General features: G+C 41.6%; 1 protein-coding gene across 2 annotated transcripts in view; it reads left to right on the top strand.

Moving 5' to 3' along the window:
• The window catches only part of TP53BP1 (tumor protein p53 binding protein 1), a 74,572-nt gene extending 52,189 nt beyond the window's left edge, over positions 1-22,383 (top strand). For both annotated transcript variants that reach the window (XM_056133439.1, XM_056133440.1), the window contains 11 exons: positions 3,391-3,543; positions 8,759-9,030; positions 9,693-9,842; positions 10,123-10,553; positions 13,054-13,245; positions 14,365-14,577; positions 16,344-16,559; positions 20,339-20,433; positions 20,932-21,131; positions 21,564-21,709; positions 22,026-22,383. In XM_056133439.1, the coding sequence (XP_055989414.1) occupies positions 3,391-3,543; positions 8,759-9,030; positions 9,693-9,842; positions 10,123-10,553; positions 13,054-13,245; positions 14,365-14,577; positions 16,344-16,559; positions 20,339-20,433; positions 20,932-21,131; positions 21,564-21,709; positions 22,026-22,213 (2,256 nt within the window). In that variant the 3' untranslated portion in view covers positions 22,214-22,383. The remainder of the gene's footprint in view (positions 1-3,390; positions 3,544-8,758; positions 9,031-9,692; positions 9,843-10,122; positions 10,554-13,053; positions 13,246-14,364; positions 14,578-16,343; positions 16,560-20,338; positions 20,434-20,931; positions 21,132-21,563; positions 21,710-22,025) is intronic.
• The last annotated feature ends 1,107 nt before the right edge of the window (positions 22,384-23,490 follow it).

Here is a 23,490-nt window from a genome sequence, read left to right as displayed (position 1 = left end):
ACTGCAGAAATAAAACAATAATAAAATCAAATAAAATAGTTTAACCTTTTGAATATAGAGACTGTAGCATATTATATAGACCTTATTTTGTTTGATTTTTTTCCCTTAATTTTGCATTCTACTGCATTACAATTTGGTTTCTGTTTTTTTTTTTTCTTTTTGGGTCACACCTGGCAGTGAACAGGGGTTACTCCTGGGTCTGCACTCAGGAATTACCCCTGGCGGTGCTCAGGGGACCATATGGGATGCTGGGAATTGAATCCAGGTCAGCTGCATGCAAGGCAAAAACCCTACCTGCTGTGCTATTGCTCTAGCCCCTAGTTTGTGTTTTTATGGATTGCTACCTATTGATTGCTATGGATGAGCCTCATGCATAAAAGAACTGGCAGAGGAACCCAGGTGTGTGGGACCCGGGGCTGAGATCTCCAAGCCTGCACGGTTTGGGACTGGACCTGGCAGTAACTAGACAGTTACACCCACCAACTGCCATGTAACTCCAACAACGGCCAGGATCCAGAGATTATCACACTCAGCTCCCAGGAGAGAACAAGGCAGAGTCTCCTACCCTGTACCTGACTGTCTCCACCAGGGCCCAACAGCTGAAGACCTCCAGGCCCCAGCCAAGGCCATGCTGGGACCACTCTTCACACACTTGGATGAGCCTCACGCATAAAAGAACTGGCAGAGGAACCCAGGTGTGTGGGACCCGGGGCTGAGATCTCCAAGCCTGCATGGTTTGGGACTGGACCTGCCAGTAGCTAGACAGTTACACCCACCAACTGCCGTGTAACCCCAACAACAGCCAGGATCCAGAGATTATCACACTCAGCTCCCGGAAGCTGACATCTTATCATCTCATTCCTACTTTGGACAAACTGGCAGGCTACGGAATGTAACCTGCCCACACGGCAGAGTCTGGCAAACTCCCCGTGGCGTACCCAATATGCCAAATACCAGTAACAATGATGGGTCTCATTCTCCTAACCCTGAAAGAGCCTTGAATATGGCACTTTTTAAAAAAATCTCAGGGCTAGGACGAAGGAGACGTTACTGGGGCCTGCTTGAGGCAATCAACGAACAACAGGATGGTCGTGATTGATCGTGATACCTGTTGATTAAAAGGTAGCAATCATGTGAGAACCACTGCATTATATTTTCCTTCACTTTTATTTTTCCTCTCTATAAAAGGGAAATAATCCCTTCTCCCAACTTAACATCATTGTCATCATCATAGGAGCCAGTGTGACTAAGGCTTTGGGGTTGGACCATTTCATCTAGATACCGTGAGGATTACCTGACAAAGGGCACATAAAACCTTTAGTGCTGGGCCTGGGCCTGGCTCATGGTAAGTGCCTAAGCTATGCTGACTGCTGCTACTGCCTGTTGTTTTTATTCTCAGTATTGCTGCTGCTGCTGTCACCACCATAGCCACTGCTGATACCATACTACTATCATATCATCCAGAGTGAAATAGCACATTTAAGAGCTAGGTACACCTGCTAAGAAAAGATAGGTGCTAGAAAAATGTAGTTGGTGAAGAGATACAAAATTTCAGTTGGGATGGGAAAAGATGAAACAGTTTAAGAGGTGGGTATGATGATGTGAATGTATTTACTACCATAAACTGTACTTCAAAATTAAAATGGTAACTTTTATAATAGAAATATTCATGTTTTTGTGTTTATAACAAAAAAAATGGCATTAGTCTGTTAGTATTTCAAGAATGGTTGAAGATAAGGTTGTATGGAAGTTTTCCAAGTGTCTGTGATTTTTTTTTTTTAATCTACTGTAGTCTGGATCGGACTCAGGCCAGTGCTTGGAGAAAAGCATGTGAGGCTTGTGTTTGAAATTTCTCAATTTTATATGTTAAGTGTGCTGAGAGCCAGGTTTTCTATGAAGGGAAAGTGTGGTTTTATTTTCGTTTTGTTTTCCTCTCAATAATGACAAGTTCCTCAAGTTATTTGTCTTTTCAGAGACCTCTTTTCAGAAGACTATTTGGAAGAGAGAGTAAGCATAGCTTTCTTTTTATCTGCCCCTCTTTCCTGTCTCTCCTTTCTTACTCTGTCAGACATGTTTATATAAGTGTCCTTCTTGAAGTGATCATTAGTCTGGCTGTAGTTGAAAGAAACAGGGATGCTTCTTTATATATCTCAGGGATATATAAAGCACTAAAACTTTTTAGACCACTGGTCCAGGGCTTGGCTGTATATGCAGGCAGGAGGCATAGGTTACCTCAGTTCTGTTACAGGAACCCCCCTGATTAAGATGTGGACAAACTAATGTTCTGACTGTTCATTAACTAGAGTATATATAAAGGTATTTTAAAGAACTGTTTTAGAGAATTTTCATACAATTGTTTTATGTATATTTATTCATATACTTTAATATTTTAATTTTAGTAGTTTTTCTTCTCAGATATTGTTGATGTGGGATTTATTCAGGTAAATTATTGAAAGCTTTTAGACAGATTATTATGACATTGTCAGAATCACCATTATTGTGATGATACATAGAGTTCTTTTCAAAGACTTGGATTCTGTAAAATTGACTGTTGAACCTAAAATCTGTCTACCACAAGTGGGAGAAACAAGTGTGCAATGGGGCAGGGGGAATGACATGGATGTAGATAAATATGATATCAATGTTATGAGAAAACATGAATGTAAGAATTTTTATAAATTCATTTGGTTTTTATAAATTCACACCTGGTGGTTCTCAGGAAAAAAATCTTAAATGACTTAATTGATTATTCTTTGTGGTGTAATTGGATACAAAATTCTAATTTGTTACTCTTTTCTGGGTTTGGAACTAGCTTAAACTAGTTTTAGCTCTCCTGGTTTTTGGGAATGGATTACCTATCTCATCTTTAATTCTAGGAGAAGTCAGTATACCTTGGTTTCACACACCAATAAACTGTAGTGTTCACTTATTAATGCAGGCAAAACAAAAATTTTCAGCTTCTATGGAAAACTATGGTAGCTTATTCTGGCTATATAAAATTCTAAGAATTCCTTTCTTTTATTTCAGGAGCTATTATTGCAGGTGTAAGCTAGTATACTCCCAACTCAACATAAAAATCAGAAGGATTACAATAATACAATGTATTTGAAAGGTCAAAGTTTTAGTTAAATATCCTAGATAAAAGTATTAAATATTTGGGTTTGATTTAGACAAGTGTCATTTTTGATGATATTAACAAACTCTTCTAGTTGTTGGCTATACAGTTGGTACTTCCCTGTCATATCTATAGGTGAATAGAAAAGAAGGCAACTGGAAAATTCCATCTCATTAGATTCATGGGACCTCTGAACATTGCTCATCTTAAAGTTGATTTGTGATCTGCCAGTTTGCAGTGAGACCCATGCCTGTGTTCTGTATCTTCTGTCATAGGGAGAAGAAGAGTTTGAAATGCCTCAGCCCCCACATGGCCATGTCTTGCATCGCCACATGAGAACAATTCGTGAAGTTCGCACACTTGTCACTCGTGTCATCACAGATGTGTATTATGTGGATGGAACAGAAGTTGAAAGAAAAGTGACTGAGGTAACAATATGCTCTGGGTATCTGTTTATAGGAAAATTATTCTAGCTCTTCACCCCTAGCACCCATTCCCACTCGCCCCTATTCTGTGCAGCTAACTGCCAATATTTTATTTTTCTTCATGTTTCTATTAGCTGTGAGAACTGAAATAAAAATAGGAAGCCTTGTCCTTTCCTCTCAGTGCTGCTTGGTATGACCCTGATGGACCCCTTATGCACTCTGACCAGTGCCAGGTGTGACCCCTGCAGTGATAATAACAAAACAGACAAGAGGTCTGGAATTCTATTTAAACCAATGGATTGCCTTACCTTTGGCCTCTTTTTTAACCATTACTGTCATGCTGTCCTTTCTGTAAAGAGCAAGTCTCTGTAAATCTAACTAATGGCAAAAGGATGGTTTATGTTTTATTATTTTTTTCCCTTTTTTATAATTTTATTTATTGAATCACCATGAGAGCAGTTACAAAACTTTCGGGTCTAAGTCTCAGTCATACAATGAAACACCCGTACCTTCACCAGTGCCCATTCTCCATCACCAAAAACCCCAGTATACCTCCATCCCACACCTTCCCCCTACCTGTAGGGCAGATGAATTCCACATTACTTTCTCTCTACTTTGATCACATTCAATATTTCAATACCAGACCCACCGTTATTATTTGAGATTTTACTCCAACACTCAGATCTGCTGAGAAGGCAACAGTAGAAAATTTGTGTTCTATTGCTGGTTATGAATAACATACGATGTCACGTGGCGGCAGTAGGGCCATGTGATTTTGAAATTCCAAAACATTAACACTTAAATCTGGAGGGATTTCTGCCAAAAGCCACTGGGTTTCAAGATTTGCTCCTGAGACTCTGGGATCATGGCCGTTGAGCAACTTGATCAGGAGTTAGAGAGGCCATTCGTGGCCTCTCCTTGGGTTCTCATTGGGTTCTCCTTGGGTTCTCATTGGGATGGGGAGGACAGAACCGGCTCCACCCCCATCCCGTGAGGCCCAACAAGTTTTGTCACTACGGACCCAAGCCTGACTGTCCAATGGCCTCTGGAGGATGATGGCCACCAAGCTGCCAAGGGGGAGCAATGGGCAGTGACTTGGGGTCTCGTTGTGGTGGGGAGGACAGGCCCGGCTCCAGGCCCCCCCCCCCCCCCCAATCCTGTGAGGCCCAACAAGTTTCATCACTGTGGGCCCAAGCCTGACTGTCCAATGGCCTCTGGAGGATGACAGCCACCGAGCCGCCAAGGGGGAGCAGGTGGAGTGACAACACCCTTTCCTCCCTGGGGTGGCCTGGCAACAGTAACGTACTGTGGGGTCTGGATGCATTTCTGCCAAAAGCCACTGGGTTTCGAGATTTGTTTCTGAGTCTCTGGGATCATGGCCATTAAGCAGTTCAATCAGGAACCAGAGAGTCCGTGCCTCCAATTATATAGCTGAGCTGGAGGTGGTTTGTAGGTGTGTTTCCCACATACCTAACTTTTGGCCGTTTACTTTCTTGGTAAACTTTCCCCAAGTTTTTGGGGTCTGGCCAAAGGCACAACAGCAATTTTGGGGTATCTGGAAGTCTGAAGGCGCCATCAGACTGCTGATACACTCGCCTCACAGGTACAGATTGACCTGCTGGCGGCACCATACCCCATTATTATTATTATTATTATTATTATTATTATTATTATTATTTTCTCTGGTCATACCTGGCAGTGCTCATGGCTTACTCCTGGCTTTATGCTCAGAGATATCTCCTGGTAGGGCTTGGAGAACCATGTGGGGTGCTGGGGATAGAACAGGGGTCAGCTGTGTGCAAGGCCAATGCCCTACCTATTGTATTATCATTCCAGCCCCAAGTTTAGATTTTTAAAGGATAGCCTTTAAGGGATTTTTAGAGATAAAAATGACGTGCTTAGACTTGCATGTTGGGAATGTCAGGTGGGTAGCAGTAAAACAATGGATTGGAGTAGATTAAGTTTAGCGCATAATGTGGTAATAAGTGATGGTTTAGGAGAGTGGCAGGAGAGACTGAAAGATGAGAAATGTAGTTTTCCCTTACCTTTGGACATTTAATCCAAGATCACCACTTGGTATCTGAAACTTCAGATGTATACTGTTTTTTTCCTATATATACATATCTATAAAAAGTTTAATTTATAAATTTATAAATTAAGTACAGTAAGGGATTAATAAAATAAATTATGACAATATGCTAGAACATGCTAGGGCTGGAGCGATAGCACAGCGGGTAGGGCGTTCGCCTTACAAGCGGCCAACATGGCCGACCCGCGTTCGATTCCTCCGCCCCTCTCGGAGAGCCCGGCAAGCTACCGAGAGTATTCGATATGCCAGACACAGTAACAACAAAGTCTCCAATGGAGACGTTACTGGGCCCGCTCGAGCAAATCGACGATCAACGGGAGGGCCTTTACCTTTTACCTTATGCTAGAACAAAATTATATGAATATAGCCTTTCTCAAAATACCTTATTGTGTATAAAAATGTCAGGTTGTGGTTGACCATGGTTAATTGAAACTATGGAAACTGAAATTGCAGATGAGCAATTATTGTAGTTGTAAGAAATATATAAGGGAAAATTGACAGACAGGTGAATTTCTGAATATAGGGGTTGGGGAGAGGAAAGAATATCTAATAAAATGCTTGGGCTTTTCAGCTTCTATGAAAAAACGGTATGGTAGCTTCTTAAAAAACTGAAAATAGAGCTACTATATGGTCTATAGTACTAACCCTTGGCATCTATGTTAGGAACACAAATGGCACTAATTTGAAAAGATAGATTCACACTTATGCTCATTGCAATGCTATTTTCTTGTTCTTTTTCTTTTCTTTTCTTTTTTGAGGGGAATGGGTGTTTTGGGTCACACCTGACAGGGATTATTCCTGGCTCTGCACTCAGAGATCACTCCTGGTGGGTGGTGCCAGGGATTGGAACAGGTTTTCCATATGTAAGGCACTAGTGCTCTGGTCCTGCAATGCTATTTTCAATGACCAGGATCTGTAAAGCACTCAAAGGCCCAAGAATAGATAAGTAACAAAAATTATAATATATATACATGTGTGTGTATATATATATATATATATATATATATATATATATATATTCAAAACTTTTGGAATACTATTCAGATAATAAAATGGTAAAGTAATTGCCTCGTATGTATGGGGCCCTGTGTTCAATCCAGGGTGTGAAAAGGGAACAAGGAACAGTGTTAGAGGGATAGTGTCACTTTGTTGGTGGGTGTGGTGTAACACTGTATGCCTAAACATAGAATTAAGTCTATTGTAAGTCTTATTTCAGTAAGAAAGAAAATGGACTCTATGGTGACTGTAGAGATGGGAGGGTATCTTGGAGAGTTAAGTGTTTGCTAGAATTGGGTAATGGGAAAAAAGGGAAGATCAAATGAGTAAACAACTCTTAGGATTCATATATTTTGAATCACTATTATAAAAATCTTCGCTTCTTAGTTTTTGAACTACAATAAATTTGATCACCCGCACCCCACTTGGTTCCCCCAGTACCATTAGGCATGATACCTGCGAACAGTCAGGAGTAATCCCTGAGCACTGCTGGATGTCATCCTAAAACCAAAAAGGCAAAAAAAGAATAAGAACAAAGTCCTGAGAATTAGTTTTGAAGGAGTGGGCAGAGAAAAAGAAATCTCTTGGTATATAGACAGTGAGGTAAAATGAAAGGAATAGAATGAATGATTTTATGGTTCTAAGCAAGAGATTTTTCATGAAGGGAGTGATCAGAAATTATATAATGGTGTGTATGTGAATGTATTGTTACTCCCTAGATACATCATAAATTCTTAGGAATGTTTGTTTCTCCATATCTTCTCTGGCCAATTAGCATGATACTGCACGTTGTTAGGAGTGGGAAGGCAGTTCCATAATACTTGTGTTGTAGTTTCTTAATCCTGTGCGCAGAAGACATGGAGATTAAAACATTTTTTGCTAAGCCTGGGAATTAGTGTCAAAGGATATTGAACTCTGGGCTGTGATTGCATGAAGGAGTCCCAAGTTCTATCCCAGGCACCTCATGGTCCCCTGAGCACTGTCCTCAGTGACTCCTCTCTCCCCACTAGCACAGAGCTGAGAGTAGACCTAGAGCTTTGCTGGGTGTTGTCCAGGAAACAAGAACATGGCAAACTAAAAACAGAAGGATGCTTAAAACAGTTCAAGGCGCAACTAAACAATGCCAGTCCATTGGAGTAATGAATATGTGAAATAGTTTGACGTCCCTAGGTAATGAAAACTTGCTTTTTTGTTTGTTTTTGGTCTACACCAAGTAGTGCTCAGGGCCTATTTCTGACTCTTATTAGGAGTAACCTCTGGCACAGTACACTTGGGACCATATGTGGTGCCAGGGTTAAAACCAGAGTCAGCAGCATACAAGGCAAACACTTTATCTTCTGTACTATCTCTCTGATCTCAAACTTGGTGTTTTGAGTATAACCTTTTAAAGACAGTAACATTAGTTTTAGGCTATTTTTTCTTTTCTTTCCTTATTTTTTTTTCTTTTTGGGTCACACCCAGCTATGCTCAAGGGTTACTCCTGGCTCTGCACTCAGGAATTACTCCTAGAGGTGCTTGGGGGACCATATAGGATGCCGGGGATCGAACCTGGGTCAGCCACGTGCAAGGCAGATGCCCTACCCGCTGTACTATTGCTCCGGTCCCTAAGCTATTCTGTTCCTTACCATTTCTTTGCTCACTTACTGAAAGGTTATATGAAATACCTAACTTTTACTGCTTTCCTCTGCTAATCAAATACTCAGAAACCAAGCATTCCTTTTCCTACTTTAATGTTCCTGCCTCTTTACTATTGTCTTCCCCCTGATAGGATTACCTATCTTTAAGTATCTGGTATCTCTGTAATACTCTGGTATCTCAGTAGCTGAAGCTTATAAACTTGTTCAATAGGAAAATAATTTATGTGAGCTCAGGATCGAGGTCTCTTTCTTCCCAATCTAGTACAACCTGCATTTATATTTCTCTTAATACATTCCCAGTAGGATGGGCAGGTCTTAAATATTCAATATTAGTGGCTTTTAACAACTTTATGTAACTGTTACTCAGAACAAATAGATGATTTCCATTATTCCAGAAAATTTCCTCCCAGCTCTGCTCTTTCTGAATTGAAATTTCTTACCATCTTTGTGATTTTCATTTAGCATGTTAGCATTTTGTATTCATTTCTTCTTGCAGGAAACCGAAGAGCCAATTGTAGAGTGTCAGGAGTGTGAAACTGAAGTTTCTCCTTCACAGACTGGGGGTTCCTCAGGCGATCTGGGGGATATCAGCTCCTTCTCCTCCAAGGCCTCCAGCTTACACCGTACATCAAGTGGGACAAGTCTCTCAGCCATGCACAGCAGTGGCAGCTCAGGGCGAGGAGCCGGACCACTCAAAGGGAAAACCAGTGGGACAGAACCCGCAGATTTTGCCTTGCCCAGTTCCCGAGGAGGCCCAGGAAAACTGAGGTGCAGACAGGGTGTCCAGAGAGAGCCACAGCAGGGGCAGGGTTGCAGACGTTTTGCTATCACAGGAAAAGGGGAGTAATGGGAACTTCCCAAGCCTCCATCTAGGACAAGTTAACTCCTCTTCCCTTTTGTTCCTTGCCCATTTTGGGTTTACTTAGGAATTAGGGTGGAACCCTGTGGGAGGTTGACTTCATTGGCCAAAAAGCCCCCATAGAAAATAGGTGAGGGGACTCTGGGAATGTTGGCATAGGATATGCTCCTGCCACGCCCATTTTCCATAACCTACTTAGATGGAGAACAGACTTTGGGATAGTTACTCCAATATAATACATCCCTTAGCTTTTTGTTACCCCCTTTGGGGATTAAGAGTCTGAAGTTCTTAGAAGCCAGCACAGGAATGGGAATGCTGTTTTTGAGGGCAGCAATAGGAAACTTTGTTGAAGGGAACAGATTTGCAGAAAAGGGTGTCCTTGACTTGTGATTCATCCTGTCCTCCCCACTCCCCAGCTGAGAGTTTGGTGGTGGTGTTAGGACCAACTTGCTGTTGTCGTGGAGGCCTGCCAGGTTGGCCTGGGTCCATGTAGTCAAGGGCCAAGGGGCAACTTTTTGAAGAAAGGATCCAGTGGCTGGTGCTATCAGACTAACCTGTCTTCATTCTCTAGTCCTAGAAAAGGGGTCAGTCAGACAGGGGCGCCAGTGTGTGAGGAGGATGGTGATGCAGGCCTTGGCATCAGACAGGGAGGGAAGGCTCCAGTCACGCCTCGTGGGCGCGGGCGAAGGGGCCGCCCGCCTTCTCGGACCACTGGAACCAGGTACCCGGGTAGTGTGAGATACACTTAGTCTGTTCAGAAAAAAAAAACGGGAGTAGAGAAAAGAGGGGTACAGAGAGTGTGTGGGGGTAAGAGGGGCCCACATTGCCTGGGGAGTGGGCAGGGATATGTATGAGGCTGCTGAGACCAGGCTTCTTATGCCTGTGTTGGGGTTCTCAAAGACTGGGCTGTAGAGAACCATAGATAAAGGAAGTGGGAATTTGGTAGTTAAACACTTCTGTCTTCTTACTCTCATTGCCTTCTCTCATTTCTTATCTCTTAGAGAGACAGCTGTACCTGGCCCCTTGGGCATAGAGGACATTTCACCCAACATGTCACCAGATGATAAATCTTTCACCCGCATTGTGCCCCGAGTGCCAGACCCCACCAAGCGAGCAGATGTAGGTGCTGGTGCTTTGCGTCGGAGCGACTCTCCGGAGATTCCTTTCCAGGCCACTGCTGGCCCTTCTGACGGCCTGGATGCCTCCTCTCCAGGGAACAGCTTTGTAGGACTCCGTGTTGTCGCCAAATGGTCATCCAATGGTTACTTTTACTCTGGAAAAATCACACGAGATGTGGGAGCTGGGAAGTATAAATTGCTCTTTGATGATGGGTACGAATGTGATGTGTTGGGCAAAGACATTCTGCTGTGTGACCCCATTCCACTGGATACGGAAGTAACAGCCCTCTCAGAGGACGAATATTTCAGTGCAGGTAAGGACAGATGCAGCTGTGTCCCGGTTAAGCCTCCCTTGTATTAGTGACAAGGAGAGTTTTTACTCCTGGCACCTCTAATGTCAGAAATTCCTTCCTTAGTACTGGCTCCTCTCACCACTGACTTTGTTTGTTGTTCAGTCAGCCTTTAATTTTGTAATTTTTTAAAAAGAAAAATTGTAAAGTACAAAGTACAGGTAGTATAAGAGTTCCTGTGTACCCCTCATCCAGCTTTTTGTGTTGTCAAATTCTTACATTGACTCTATATACTTGTCAAAATCAAACAACACTGGCTCTTTGCTGTTATTTAAACCCAGACTTTTTAGAATCTACTAGCTTTTCTGAATGTTCTTTTCTATTTCAGGAGCCAATCCAGGATTGCCACGCTGCATTTAGTTCTCACGTGTCCTTTGACCTGATCTGTGGCAACTTCTAATATTTTCTTGTTTTTCATGACCTTGACAGTTTTGAGGAATTGCTGGTCCTTGATTTGGGTTTGTCTCATATTTTGTTCTGATTAAATTGGAGTGATGGGTCCTGAAAGGAACATTTCAAAGCTTATAGAGGTGAAGTGCCTTTCTCATCCCATTATCTGCTGCGGGAGGCATGTCCCATTTACAGGACAGCACTGGTGATGTCAGTCTTCGACAGTTGGTTATATTGGTTTATTCCTGCTTCTCCAATGGAATGTTACTGCTTTTTCCTTTGTGTTCTTAGTTCTTTCATCAGAAACTTTTAAACTTACTATTTGCCTTGATGGGGACCATATAGGAAATTTATAGTGAGATATTTTTGCTTAGGAAGACGTGGTTAGTGCTGTGTTTGTATGTATGTACGCATGTCACTTTCTCTGGTTTGAACAAATGGTTCTCTTACCTCTACCACCTCTCCTCCCTTTTCCTGTTTTAAAGGAGCCAGTTCTGTACTGGAGATGGTGAGGGATTTGTGTTATGCTGTGCTGTTTGATGTACCATTTCTTCAAAATGCTTTCTCCTTTCAGTGATAAAATTTGGAGACATGTTTGTGCTGAATTTCTCATCTGAAAACATCCTTGCTGGAAATTTGAACAGTTGCTATTTGCTCCATTATTTAATTAATGGGCCACTTGACCTTTTAGAAAACATCATGAGGTTAATGTGACATCAGTAGCATATAAATTGAGGTCTTGTATGACTTATGACTTACATAGTTGTATCAAATGCATTCATTCTTCTTTCAGGTGTAAATTCACTCTTGGAGGTCCACGTTTGGTCCTCCATTGTGGACAATGGAGACAATTCTGTATCCAGAGTGAATCATGGAATCAAGGGGTAGGGATTCTGTGTCCCATTTCTTGAGGCTGTTATTCATGTCAATAGTAGATCGCTTCTAGTAGCTCTTCATTAGTGTAAAATATATTGTTGATCTTAGACTTCTTTGTGCTTTTGAGGGTGTCTTTGTGATTAAGTTTGGCAATAGAAATTTAAGATAGGAGATAAAATGAATAAGGTGAAAGAAGGATTCTGTGGCAGATAAGGAGTATTCTCCTTTATATTCTTTTTTTTAAGTGTACACACTCTGGGTTTCTATTAGGCCTTCTTCATTCAAGCATAGTCTATGGGAGAGAACAAATAGATCCCTTTGTTTACAGGAATGAAAATGTTAATCTATGTTTATGTTAATGCTGTTTTTATATTGTATGTATGTTGTATGTTTGTTCATGATCAGTTGTGGGGTGTGAGTTTTTTTCACAAGCATCATAATTAGGCCTCTACTAGGTTTCTAGAATTCTAGCCCAGTTTCCTTTTATATTCTAGATTGTGTTCTAATCAGAAGGCCTTACTTATCTTTCTGAATCAGCTAGATCTCTGGAGATGAGGCTGGAGAGGTGGATTGATTCTCCTTCGCCCAGCCTACCCTTCTTTGTTCTATATCTCTATTTTGATTTTTCTCCACAGACACGTGTACTCTTAAAATGTCATCTTTTTACCTAAAATTTAACTTGAGAATTTTTAGTAGACTTCCAAAGAAATCTAGAAGGAAAAGCTTACTAATTTGTAATCAGATCATTAGGAAGCCACTTCAGGAGCTGGAGAGATAGTATAGGGGTCTTGCATTCCACTGAGTAGGTTTGATCTCTGGAACTGCATATGATCACTACTGAGCACAGGCTCAGGAATAGCCCCCGAACACCACTGGGCATGCACCAAAAAACCCAAAAAATAAATAAGCCATTTAACTTCAACTATTATTTGAATTAACTCCAAGTTTGGCATTATAAGCCTTATTTTATAACTAAGAGCCTCTTTGCAAGAAGTTTTCCATGCCCCAGTCCTGTAGTAGCCACATGTATCTTAAGTGTTGTTGTCTGAGATTAGCAGATGGGATTTTGTGAAGTCCTAACTTCAGTCTACTGTTGGATCTCCTTGTTCTCTGACTAAGGCCTGCTCTGCAGAGCCTTTGTGAGTGGAGGTTGAGCAGCCCCCAACAACAAGCTTCTTTTATGTTGCTTTCCATGCAGGAGTGGTTAAAGGTCATAGGAAGGAGTCTGGAGAGCTGTATTACAGCATTGAAAAAGAAGGACAAAGGAAGTGGTATAAGCGAATGGCTGTCATCCTGTCTCTGGAGCAAGGGAACAGACTGAGAGAGCAATATGGTCTTGGCCCGTATGAAGCAGTAACACCCCTCACCAAGGCGGCAGATATCAGCTTAGGTAAGACCTTTGTGGCCTGGGCTGTGGCGATAGCTTCACAGGCTGGAATGCATGTCTTTTTTTTTTTACTTTTTGGGTCACACCTGGCGATGCACAGGGTTACTCCTGGTTCTGCACTCAGGAATTACTCATGGCGGTGCTTAGGGGACCATATGGGGTGCTGGACTCGAACCCGGGTTGGCCACGTGCAAGGCAAACACCCTACTCGCTGTGCTGTTGCTCCAGCCCCTGTAATGCATGTTTTATAAGAGGATTCAATCCCCAGTACTGCATGGTTTTCTGTTTTTATGCCCCTACTACAGACTGGCATGCCTTTATTTTCCCCCTGAAACAAACAAACAAACAAAAAAAAAGAGGTTTGCCTCCTGACCCACTCTCCTCTGGGCCCTTTGACCTGACTGTAGTATTTTCTGACAGGATGAGTAATTTCTAGAGCAGTTGCTAATGATTCCTTAAGCATTTCTATTCCACTGTAGCTTATGAGATTATAGTAAACTCTCATTTTCTGTAGCCATGGCTCTCTTCCTTTACGGTAACAAATACTAAGTCCTTGGTTTTCTGGTGTTATTTTTTATTTTTTTCTTTGTTTTTTTACGCCACATCGGTTGGTGCTTAGGGTTTACTGTTGGCTCTGCTCAGTGATCACTTCTCTCTGGTGCTAGGGGGATAAAACTGGAGTCAACTGCATGCAAGGCAAATGCTAAGCATACTGCTCTATCTCTTTGGCCATAAATCTTCAGTTTTTCCTGCCTCCACAGTTGTATTGGAGATGAAACACATTTTGTTGTGGCAAAGACTAAAACAGAAAATATGGTGGCCTTCAAAGCGGCTTCTTGGGGAGCTGGAGCAATAGAGGGCGAGTGCACTGCTTTGATGCAGAAGGTCTAGTTTAATCCTTTACGGTACTTGGTCCCGAGTTCCTCTTGGGGTGACCCCTAAGTAGTGCACAGTTCTCCTAAGCACTGCTGGATGTGGCCCCCAACATAGCAAAAAAAAAAAAGGCTTCTTGGGAGGTAGAAGAAAGGGTATGGCTGTATGTAATCAGGTTCTACCCAGTATCTTGGTGCTCAGGAGCTCAGAGCATGGTTGCTGACCCACCTTTGGCTTATCCTACCATAGACAATTTGGTAGAAGGAAAGAGGAAACGGCGCAGCAACATCAGCTCCCCGGCTACCCCGGCTTCTAGCAGTAGCAGCACAACCCCTACTCGTAAGGTCACAGAAAGCCCTCGAGCCTCTGTGGGAGTTCCTTCAGGCAAAAGAAAACTTATCACTTCTGAAGAGGAACGGTCCCCTGCCAAGCGAGGCCGGAAGTCTGCTACTGTGAAACCTGGTGAGTGCTTCCTTCTGTCTTACTCTCCCTCAGACCAAAGAAGTTAAGTCCACTGTTGGAGAGACTGGAGTCTAACCTAAGATAATGGTCCCTTGGTCCTGGCTATAAATTTGGGGTTCTGTACAGTCCCACCAAGACTCTGCCTACTGCCCCACCTTCCTGCATCTGCCATCAGAGTTCAGTGGTCACAGGTGGATCTTGATTACAAACATTTGCTGACTCCAGTCTGTGTTCTAAGAAAGAAATGAATTTAAGCATATACAGAGTTGAAATTTGTGCTACTCTCTTCCTTTATCAGGTTTTTATTTTCTGCCTCTTGAAACTGTTCCCCTTTCCTTTGTGTTGAGGGCCCTCTGCTTTCCCAGACTTTCTATAGAGATTTTCTACTTCAGCCTGTGTCTCCCTCCCCGACTGCACTAACCTACTCTGTTTCAGTCCCTCATGTTTCTTATTTAATAGAGTTCAGTTTGTTGTTCACTGAATCTCTTCTCTCTGCCTTAGTGTCTATAGCTTCGGGAGACAGAAAGGTACAGTCTGCTGTGTGTGTCATGAGGCAACCCTATCAGTCTAGCCAACAAAGGGATGTTCATTGGTCGTTACATTATTCTGGCACCAGAAGAACTCCTTTCTTTTTTTTCCTGCATTTGAGTTCTATCAGCTCCACCCCCTCTGCTGTGTTTCAGCACATATGACATGGATAATAATGCTTCATAGAATCTCATATAATCTCTATGAGGAACAGGTGCTTGAACTCATTTTCCAGTTGAATCTGAGGCAGAGATTTGACTCACTTTCCTAAGGATGACACAGTAAGCCAGAATTCAAACTCAGGCAGTTGGACTTCAGGCTCATCCAGACTCTGTCAGACTATTTTCTTGCTGCTGGTTTTATTTTAGGAAGACATGACCTGTCATCTTAGCTTCCTAATGAGCCTACGGTTCTGCTTCTCCAAGTCAGGTATCCATTTTCTTCTCAAGGACTTTTTGGGGCACTCCTAGCATGGGTGTTCTGGGAGTCCTGGACTGTCTCACTTATCTCCTTACTCCTTGGTGTTGGAACTGGGACATTTAAGCAGATTATTTTAATATGATTCCATCAGCATTTAATTACCAAACACACACTACACCATCCTGGTGAGGGATAGGGTAGAAGTATATCCTGGGGATATTTATTTATTTATTTTTTGGTGGGGGGTCACACCCGGCAATGCACAGGGGTTACTCCTGGCTTTGCACTCAGGATTTACTCCTGGCAGTGCTCAGGCGACCATATGAGATGCTGGGAATCGAACCCGGGTCATGTTCGTGCAAGGCAAATGCCCTACCTGCTGGTACTATTGCTCCAGACCCCTGGGGATATTTCTTGATAATAAAGTATTTTATTTTGTCTTATTTTTAAGATTACATCAGTTTTTCCTGGGGGAAATCAGCAAATCAGGGAAATCCTGGAAATGTGGGCTGAAGATTTCCAAACCTTTCACTTTTAACTAATCTTTATTGGAACTACTTTTTTTTTTTTTAAGATGACTTCAGTATTTGGTCTAGCTATATAAGACCAATACTAGTTGATTTTCATTTATGAAAACAATTAAGAAAATATATAATTTCTCTGCATTATGAAATTGGTCCTAAGAATGCTGACCATAGGAATGGTCCTTGAATTATAGTTCAGAAAGTTCTATCAGAACATTTTCTACTCATCCTATCATGCTTGGTGCCCAGGCAGTGCCTTTATCCCTCTAGTAACTCTTTTTCTGCCCTTCCTAGGTGCAGTGGGGGCAGGAGAGTTTGTGAGCCCCTGTGAGAGTGGAGACAACATGGGTGAAACATCTGCCCTGGAAGAGCAGAGAGGGCCTTTGCCTCTCAACAAAACCTTGTTTCTGGGCTATGCATTTCTCCTCACCATGGCTACAACCAGTGATAAGTTGACCAGCCGTTCCAAACTGCCAGATGGTCCTACAGGAAGCAGTGAAGAAGAGGAGGGTAAGGCCCTAGAGAGCCTTTGGGGTCTGACATAAGTACTTTTTCTTCCTTTCCATTTAGTTAATGGGTCTGGTGGCCTTTCTGCTATCTGTGTGGAAGACAGGGCAAATGACAGCTGGGATCTTGGACAGGGTAAATTAATTTCTCTCACCCTATTTATAGGGTATTTTCTCAAAGCAATGAAATGAGACAGATGGGGAGACACGGTTAGAAATTTAATAAGTAATTTCCCCATTATTGGGGATCTGTGATAGAGTTGGTATTGAACTCAGTATTATTTGATCCTACCACAGTCATCTTGGACAGGCCAGTTTTTGAGTGCGTTGCCATCTCCATTCATGTTTCAAGATTGATTCATTCTGTTAAGGACCGTTAAGACTGAGAATGTGATGGGTGATTTCAGAGAAACAGCTTCTAAGCTCTTTCGATTCTTATCCCTCTCTTCGTCTTAAACTAAACCCATACACTGCATAGCTATGCTGTCTGCTACAAAGGCTGCATTGGGAGCAGTATAAATTACTTCATCTGTCATTTAGAGAATTGACAAATACAGATGGACACAGTGTGACTGACAGCAGTATCTATCTTTGTAAAGACTTAAGGTCAAGATTGATGATGTTTTTTAAAAAAGTCTGATTAATGTTGAATCTTCCAAGAGGGAATTTAACTTAGAGAACATGGTTTTCAGAAAATCTGCTGTAGTAAGGTTTGCTTTGTGGGTATTTAATGCCTCTTTCCTAATTAACTAAAACTCAGTCTAACCAACTGCAACCACAGGCAGCTCTGTGCATGGACATGGGAAGAATGAGTGTTGCAGTGGTTAATGGTGTCTGGGTGGAGTGTAGATAGAGCCACTCTGGAGCAGCATTAGGCTGTGGGATCAGGTGTGCTGGGGGAGTTTCAAAGTTAAGCATGTAAATACCTAGTTTGTCAGGCATAATTCAGATAGATGCAGTTGTACATAGTTACGAGGAGTTCCTTAGCCAAGAATATAGTTTTATTTGATCGTAAATAATTGGAGTTCCTTGAATGTTCTGCAAAGAGAGATGTCATGGAATTAAAACACTGTTCTTGGTGTTATTTTCTTTTGTTTTCAAAAAATGTTGAATCTCTAGTCTTTATCCCCTAATTGACTCTTGAAGCTCTTCCCTAGTTTAGGACTTCACAAGGCAGCTCTCTAGATATTAAATTTGTTGATTGGTCAACAAAGCCAACTTTGCAGGCTATCTTAATTCCTTAGACTTAAGAGCATCCGTAATTCATGAGTACAGGGAAGTAGGCCTTGTATGAATGCAGAGGAATTTAAAAGTAGTTTTTAGCAGAATCTCCTGGTTCGAATTAGGAAATGTGGTTATGATAAATGTATGATTTATGTTTATCCTTGGACAGTGCCCTGGCAGTATCAGAATCTTTGTTATCTTTAGTGTATGAGCATGCTTAGGGTTTTCTCAGTCTCAGTAAACTTGAAGATATCATCCTCTATTGATTTGTGGTTTTCAGGAAACTGTGTTAAGTCTTGTAGATAAATGGGAATCTTTTATCTTTCAGTTTATATGACTCAGAAAGATATTTGTGTCAGTTTTACGAGACATGGTTCTTCTCAGTCACAGGAATTGACATTGGAGTTGGGTATTGGTACCTTTTAAATTTTTGATTTATATCAATGTTATCTGAAGAGGGCTATGTCCGGTCCCCCCCCCTCTTGGAGTTCCTGGAGCCATTAGAGTGGAGAATTGCTCTGTGTGTGTGTGTGTGTCTGTCTGTGTGTGTGTGTGTCTGTGGTGTGTGTGTTTGTGTAGAAGAGAAGAGCACTTTGTTTAAAAGTGCTCCAGATATCCTGGAGGGTGCTGAGTACTTACTTATTTCTGAAAAGGCGCAGTTGACCAAATAAATTGCTCTGATTTAGAACGATAGAATTAAAAATCAGTTAACTTTAGTCTCTTACAGCAGGATGACTCATAAATCAAATGTAAAATTAAAGTAATTAAGTAAAATTACAGAAGCCAGCAATCTACACAGGCTATTGATTACACAAATGTATGGAAGTACAGATAAAAATCAACATCGGTAAGGACTAGAAACTGTCCTAGATGAAGCACATCTAAAATAGAATCTTGACAAAAAAAGAAAGACCACATTGGGCCTTGGCAGTGACTGAGTAGAGTGTTAGTGTTGCCATTGAGACTTGTGTATTGAGATGGGTCTGGGTTGAAAGGACGCAAGGACAAAACAAAAATAGACATTACCTTTTTTTTTAAAAAAAATTTTGGCCACATCCAGCAGTGCTCAGTTATCTCTCTTGTTGAAGCTCTAGGGGACCATATGGGGTGCTGGATTAAACTTGGCTAAGCACTTACCAGCTCTAATTGCTCCAGCCTTGCCATTAGATTGAGTTTCTCAACTATAGTTTCTAGGGTGGGTTTCCATTTTGAGAAGACTGGGATAACCTTGAGTTAGTAGAGGAGCAATACAAGGGACCAGGGTGGACAATCAGACGTAAACGGAAGTGCAGAAGGCTAGTGGGGCATTAGCACTGCTGGGGCAGCCCCAACAGGCAGGGTGGGCGCCAGATAGGTGCCATCTCTGGAAGGGAGCAATTGATTGTTCTGTCAGGTTTTACCGCTGGGAATATGGGGGATGGGTTTGCTCCTGGCACTGAAATTTCATGAATATAGTTGCTTTATTTTGTTCATTAGGATTTAGAACTCCTAATTAAAATCTCTAATGTCTTTTTTTCTTCTTCTTTTTTTTAATGTGTGATTTATATATGAGAGGAGCAGATGACAAGAAAACAGCTCAAATTAGATATTTGGTCAAAAGAAGCAATTTGTAATTGCCTAGGGTCATTACAACTTCAGCCTCATCTCTCATAACCTCTACTCCACCCTCAAGACTATAGAGCAGTCATTGATGTTCAGTGTCCTGAGGTACTTCAAGATCATCAAAGGTAGATAGTTTTCAATAAAAAGATTGAAACAGGATTTTCTGGCTAACCTGAAACAGTTAAAATAATTGACTCCCCTTCTACTTTGGGCATTCTTATTTCTCAAAGATTGAGTATACAGGGGCTGAAAATGCTGATGAAGGGGAAATTTGAAATCTTGATTATAAAAAGTGCTATTCATCTCCACACAATTCAGAATTGGAGGAAGTGGGCTTAGGTTACAGCAGAAGTGATTCAGAGTAGACAGTAGGAAGAATGTGTTGATGTTAAGGGTTATTATCCAAGTTTAAGTCTACGATGGGAAGTGGTTGTGTCCGTTGCCATTAACAGTCCCATAATTTAGTCCTAGTGCAGAAATCTTTGACATCTTTAAGGTCTAGGACCAATCTCCCATTTCTCATATCCTCCATCCCTCTCCTGTCTTGTCCTTCCTTATCTCACATTCTATTTTGTTACTTTGTGTTGGGGGGGGGGGGCTACACCCAGCAGGTTCAGGGGTTACTCCTGGCTCTACACTCAGGGATCACTCCTGGCAGTGTTCAGGGAAGCCTATGGGGTGCCGGTGGTTGAACCCAGGTCAGGTATGTGCAAGGCTGTATGTTACCAGCTGTATTGTATCTCACCTGCCTCCCCCCCTCCCCCACTCCTTTGGGTCAGATTTTAGCAGTTTCAAGACATCTTTCTGATCCATAGGGAAATCCTTGACTTGTCTTTGGGATACAATGCTGTGGAGGTAACAGGAGTGGAAAGAAATCAGTAGGAAGCAAGTATAAATTAGTAAATAAGAAACCAAGTACTAGTAATAATTATCTTGGTTATCTGTGTTTTTATATAGAAATTTTAGAAATTCCTCCATTCAACAAGCAGTACACTGAATCCCAGCTTCGAGCAGGAGCTGGCTATATTCTTGAAGACTTCAATGAAGCCCAGGTGAGTTTTCAGACGGATGGTAATTAGAGGAATCTGCTTGCTCTGCTGAGAAAGAGGTCTTACAGAGGTTGGGAAGGTTGATACAGTACTCAGATTTCAGGAACTGGGAAACTGTCTAAAAGTTGATGCATAAAATTAAATTTTTAATGTGTTCAAAGAAATCAGAACTTTGGGTTAGTTAATGGGTTATGGTTCTGTTGTGGAGGTAAAAGCAGATTAAAATTTGTGTTTAGAAGAAATTTGTTACAGTATTTCTGAGTTTTAATTTGAAAGGCTAAAAGGCTAAGAAAGATTTTGGTTGCTAGAAAATGAAATGTGATAAAAGGAGAATATCTAGAGAACCCATTTGGCTCAAAACTATCAGTAAGAAAAGAGGCCTTGGAAAAAAGGGCAGGCATTATATTTGCAATCTTTAGATTTGTTCTCTGTGGCTCAATAGGACTACTATTAAGTGCCTTTCCACAGAAGTTCCCATATTCCCCATTTATTTTATGCTAGTGCAACACGGCCTACCAATGTCTCCTAATTGCGGATCAGCACTGTCGTACCCGGAAGTACTTCCTGTGCCTTGCCAGTGGGATTCCTTGTGTCTCTCATGTCTGGGTCCATGACAGTTGCCATGCCAACCAACTCCAGAATTACCGGAATTACCTGCTGCCAGCTGGGTACAGCCTTGAGGAACAAAGAATTCTGGATTGGTGAGTATTTGAGAGCCCATCTACAATGGGAGGAAGATACAGCAAGCTTTTGAAGGTGAGAGGGTAAATGTTTCTAAAAATTAGAATGATAATAGGAGATATAAAATGAGATTATTCTAACAGTTCATCTAGGCTTTTTTCCCTTCTAGGGCATGTGAGAATTTTCATGTAGGTTCAGTATATTCAACTTCTTAAGGTTAGAACATTACGTTTTTAAACAGGTAACTTGAAAATACAGGCTCAGGAGCATGATTTTAGTCTCATCCTCAAAACAGACCAAAATCAGATGGCCAAGATTCCAGAGACTGACACCCATCAGTCACAGAAAGGGAAGATGGGGATGCCCCAACTCAGGCTTTGGCAGCATTCAGAAGTACACTGAATCCCTCTGCAGAAATGTTGATATTCATGCTGTATCTGTTTCCTTTACAGGCAACCCCGCGAAAACCCTTTCCAGAATCTGAAGGTACTCTTGGTATCAGACCAACAGCAGAACTTCCTGGAGCTCTGGTCTGAGATTCTCATGACTGGGGGGGCAGCCTCTGTGAAGCAGCACCATTCAAGTGCCCATAACAAAGGTACCTGGAAAGTGTGGTTGTCTCTGTTCTAAGGATTTAGAGCTGTTTGGCCTAAGTACTGATCAGTTGACTATATGTATAATTTTAAAGTTCAACTTTCAAGAGATGAGTGAAGTAAAGGCCTTTGCTGCCATGTGGTATGCCTACTAGGCGTTTCTATAAAGTGGACATATACTGATAACTTCAATCTCTGGTTGTGGTCAGTAGTACTGTTTGCAAAGGGCTTTGGTGTGGGATGTACTGACTAGAAGGCACATCTGTCTCTAATGGGAAGCTCAAGTCTCCTTTCCTTATCTATCTTCCCTCCTTCCTGCAGATATTGCTTTAGGCGTGTTTGATGTGGTGGTGACGGACCCTTCATGCCCGGCCTCGGTGCTGAAGTGTGCTGAAGCATTGCAGCTGCCTGTGGTGTCACAGGAATGGGTCATCCAGTGCCTCATTGTTGGGGAGAGAATTGGATTTAAGCAGCATCCAAAATACAAACATGATTATGTTTCTCACTAAGAATACTTGGTCTTACTGGTTTTATTCCCTGCTGTTGTGGAAATTGTGTTTTAACCAGGTTTTAAATGTGTCTTTGTGTGTAATTGGATTCTTTGCATGGATCTTGTATATAGTTTTATTTGCCGGACTTTTATGATAAAATAAATGTTGAATCTCTTTGGTTGTAGTAACTGGGATTTCTTCATAATTTTTTTTTTCAAGTCTCAGAATAGCAAGACAAAAATACTATCTTTTCTGCCAAGACTTATCACTGTAGGAGGACAGCTAGCCAAAAAAATGAGTTAATTTTAAATCTTTCTGTATTGTTGAGTCAAAAAACTATCTAAAATTCAGTGCTTCTAAAAGCCTGACTTAATGGTAGGCTTAAATTAATAGCTATATGAAGAGTTAGGTGGAATTGGGCACAGCTCTAAATTTCCTAGCAATTAAGGTAAAAAAAGTTTCTAGAGCTGAGTTCACTAAAAACGGGTAACTTTGAGTACCCAAAACAATGAAGTTGCTGGGAATGGAATATGACCATAAGCTTGAATGGATGACTTTTTGTAAAAATAAACATACAAAGCACAGTGAGAATACCTGGAAATAGCCAAACATCCAGTATTTTATTACTCTTATTGTTATCACAATTGCTGGAAGCTATTTCTTCCCTGCTTCTAGTATCATCCCTGTTGGTGTCCTCTGATTTTCTAAAGTAGGGGTCAGCAGCAATTTCTCTGTGAAGGCCAAACAGTAAATATTTTAGGATCTGTGGGCCATATGGTGTCACAAGCACTCATTTTTGCCACACGAGCATGAAAGCAACCAGAGACAATAGGTAATGACTGTGGCTGTGTTCTAATAAAAACTTTACTTAAAAAATAGTTCATGGCTCATAGTTTGCTAAATCTACCCCAGAAGCAGTTGTGGAAGGGAGTCATCTTTAGCTGACAACTGCACAGACTATAGTTAATAGTAGGTGGTAGAGATGAGGACCAGATTGCTGCATTGTTTTTCAGTTACAAGGGATGGTTCAATGAATATTTCTGTTCATGCTTACATGAACACTGATGATTTTCTGGGATGTAATGGGCCAAACTTAGAGAACCCCAACTCCTACGGTTATTGCAATTCTTAGAATTTGAAATTTAGCAATTTGACTTCAAATATGTTTTTGCAGGGGATCAGGAGAGCTTTTGGGCTATACCTGGCTGTGCTCAGGGGTTACTCTTGGTGGGGCTTAGGGATCATATGCAGTACCTGGGATTAAGCCTTGTTTGTTCATATACAAGACAAGTACC

Source organism: Sorex fumeus, unplaced genomic scaffold (genome assembly GCF_029834395.1).
Source record: "Sorex fumeus unplaced genomic scaffold, SorFum_2.1 ptg000098l, whole genome shotgun sequence".
Taxonomy (NCBI): domain Eukaryota; kingdom Metazoa; phylum Chordata; class Mammalia; order Eulipotyphla; family Soricidae; genus Sorex; species Sorex fumeus.
Note: the sequence above shows the minus strand (reverse complement) of the source record. Positions and strands in the feature narration are given on the sequence as shown.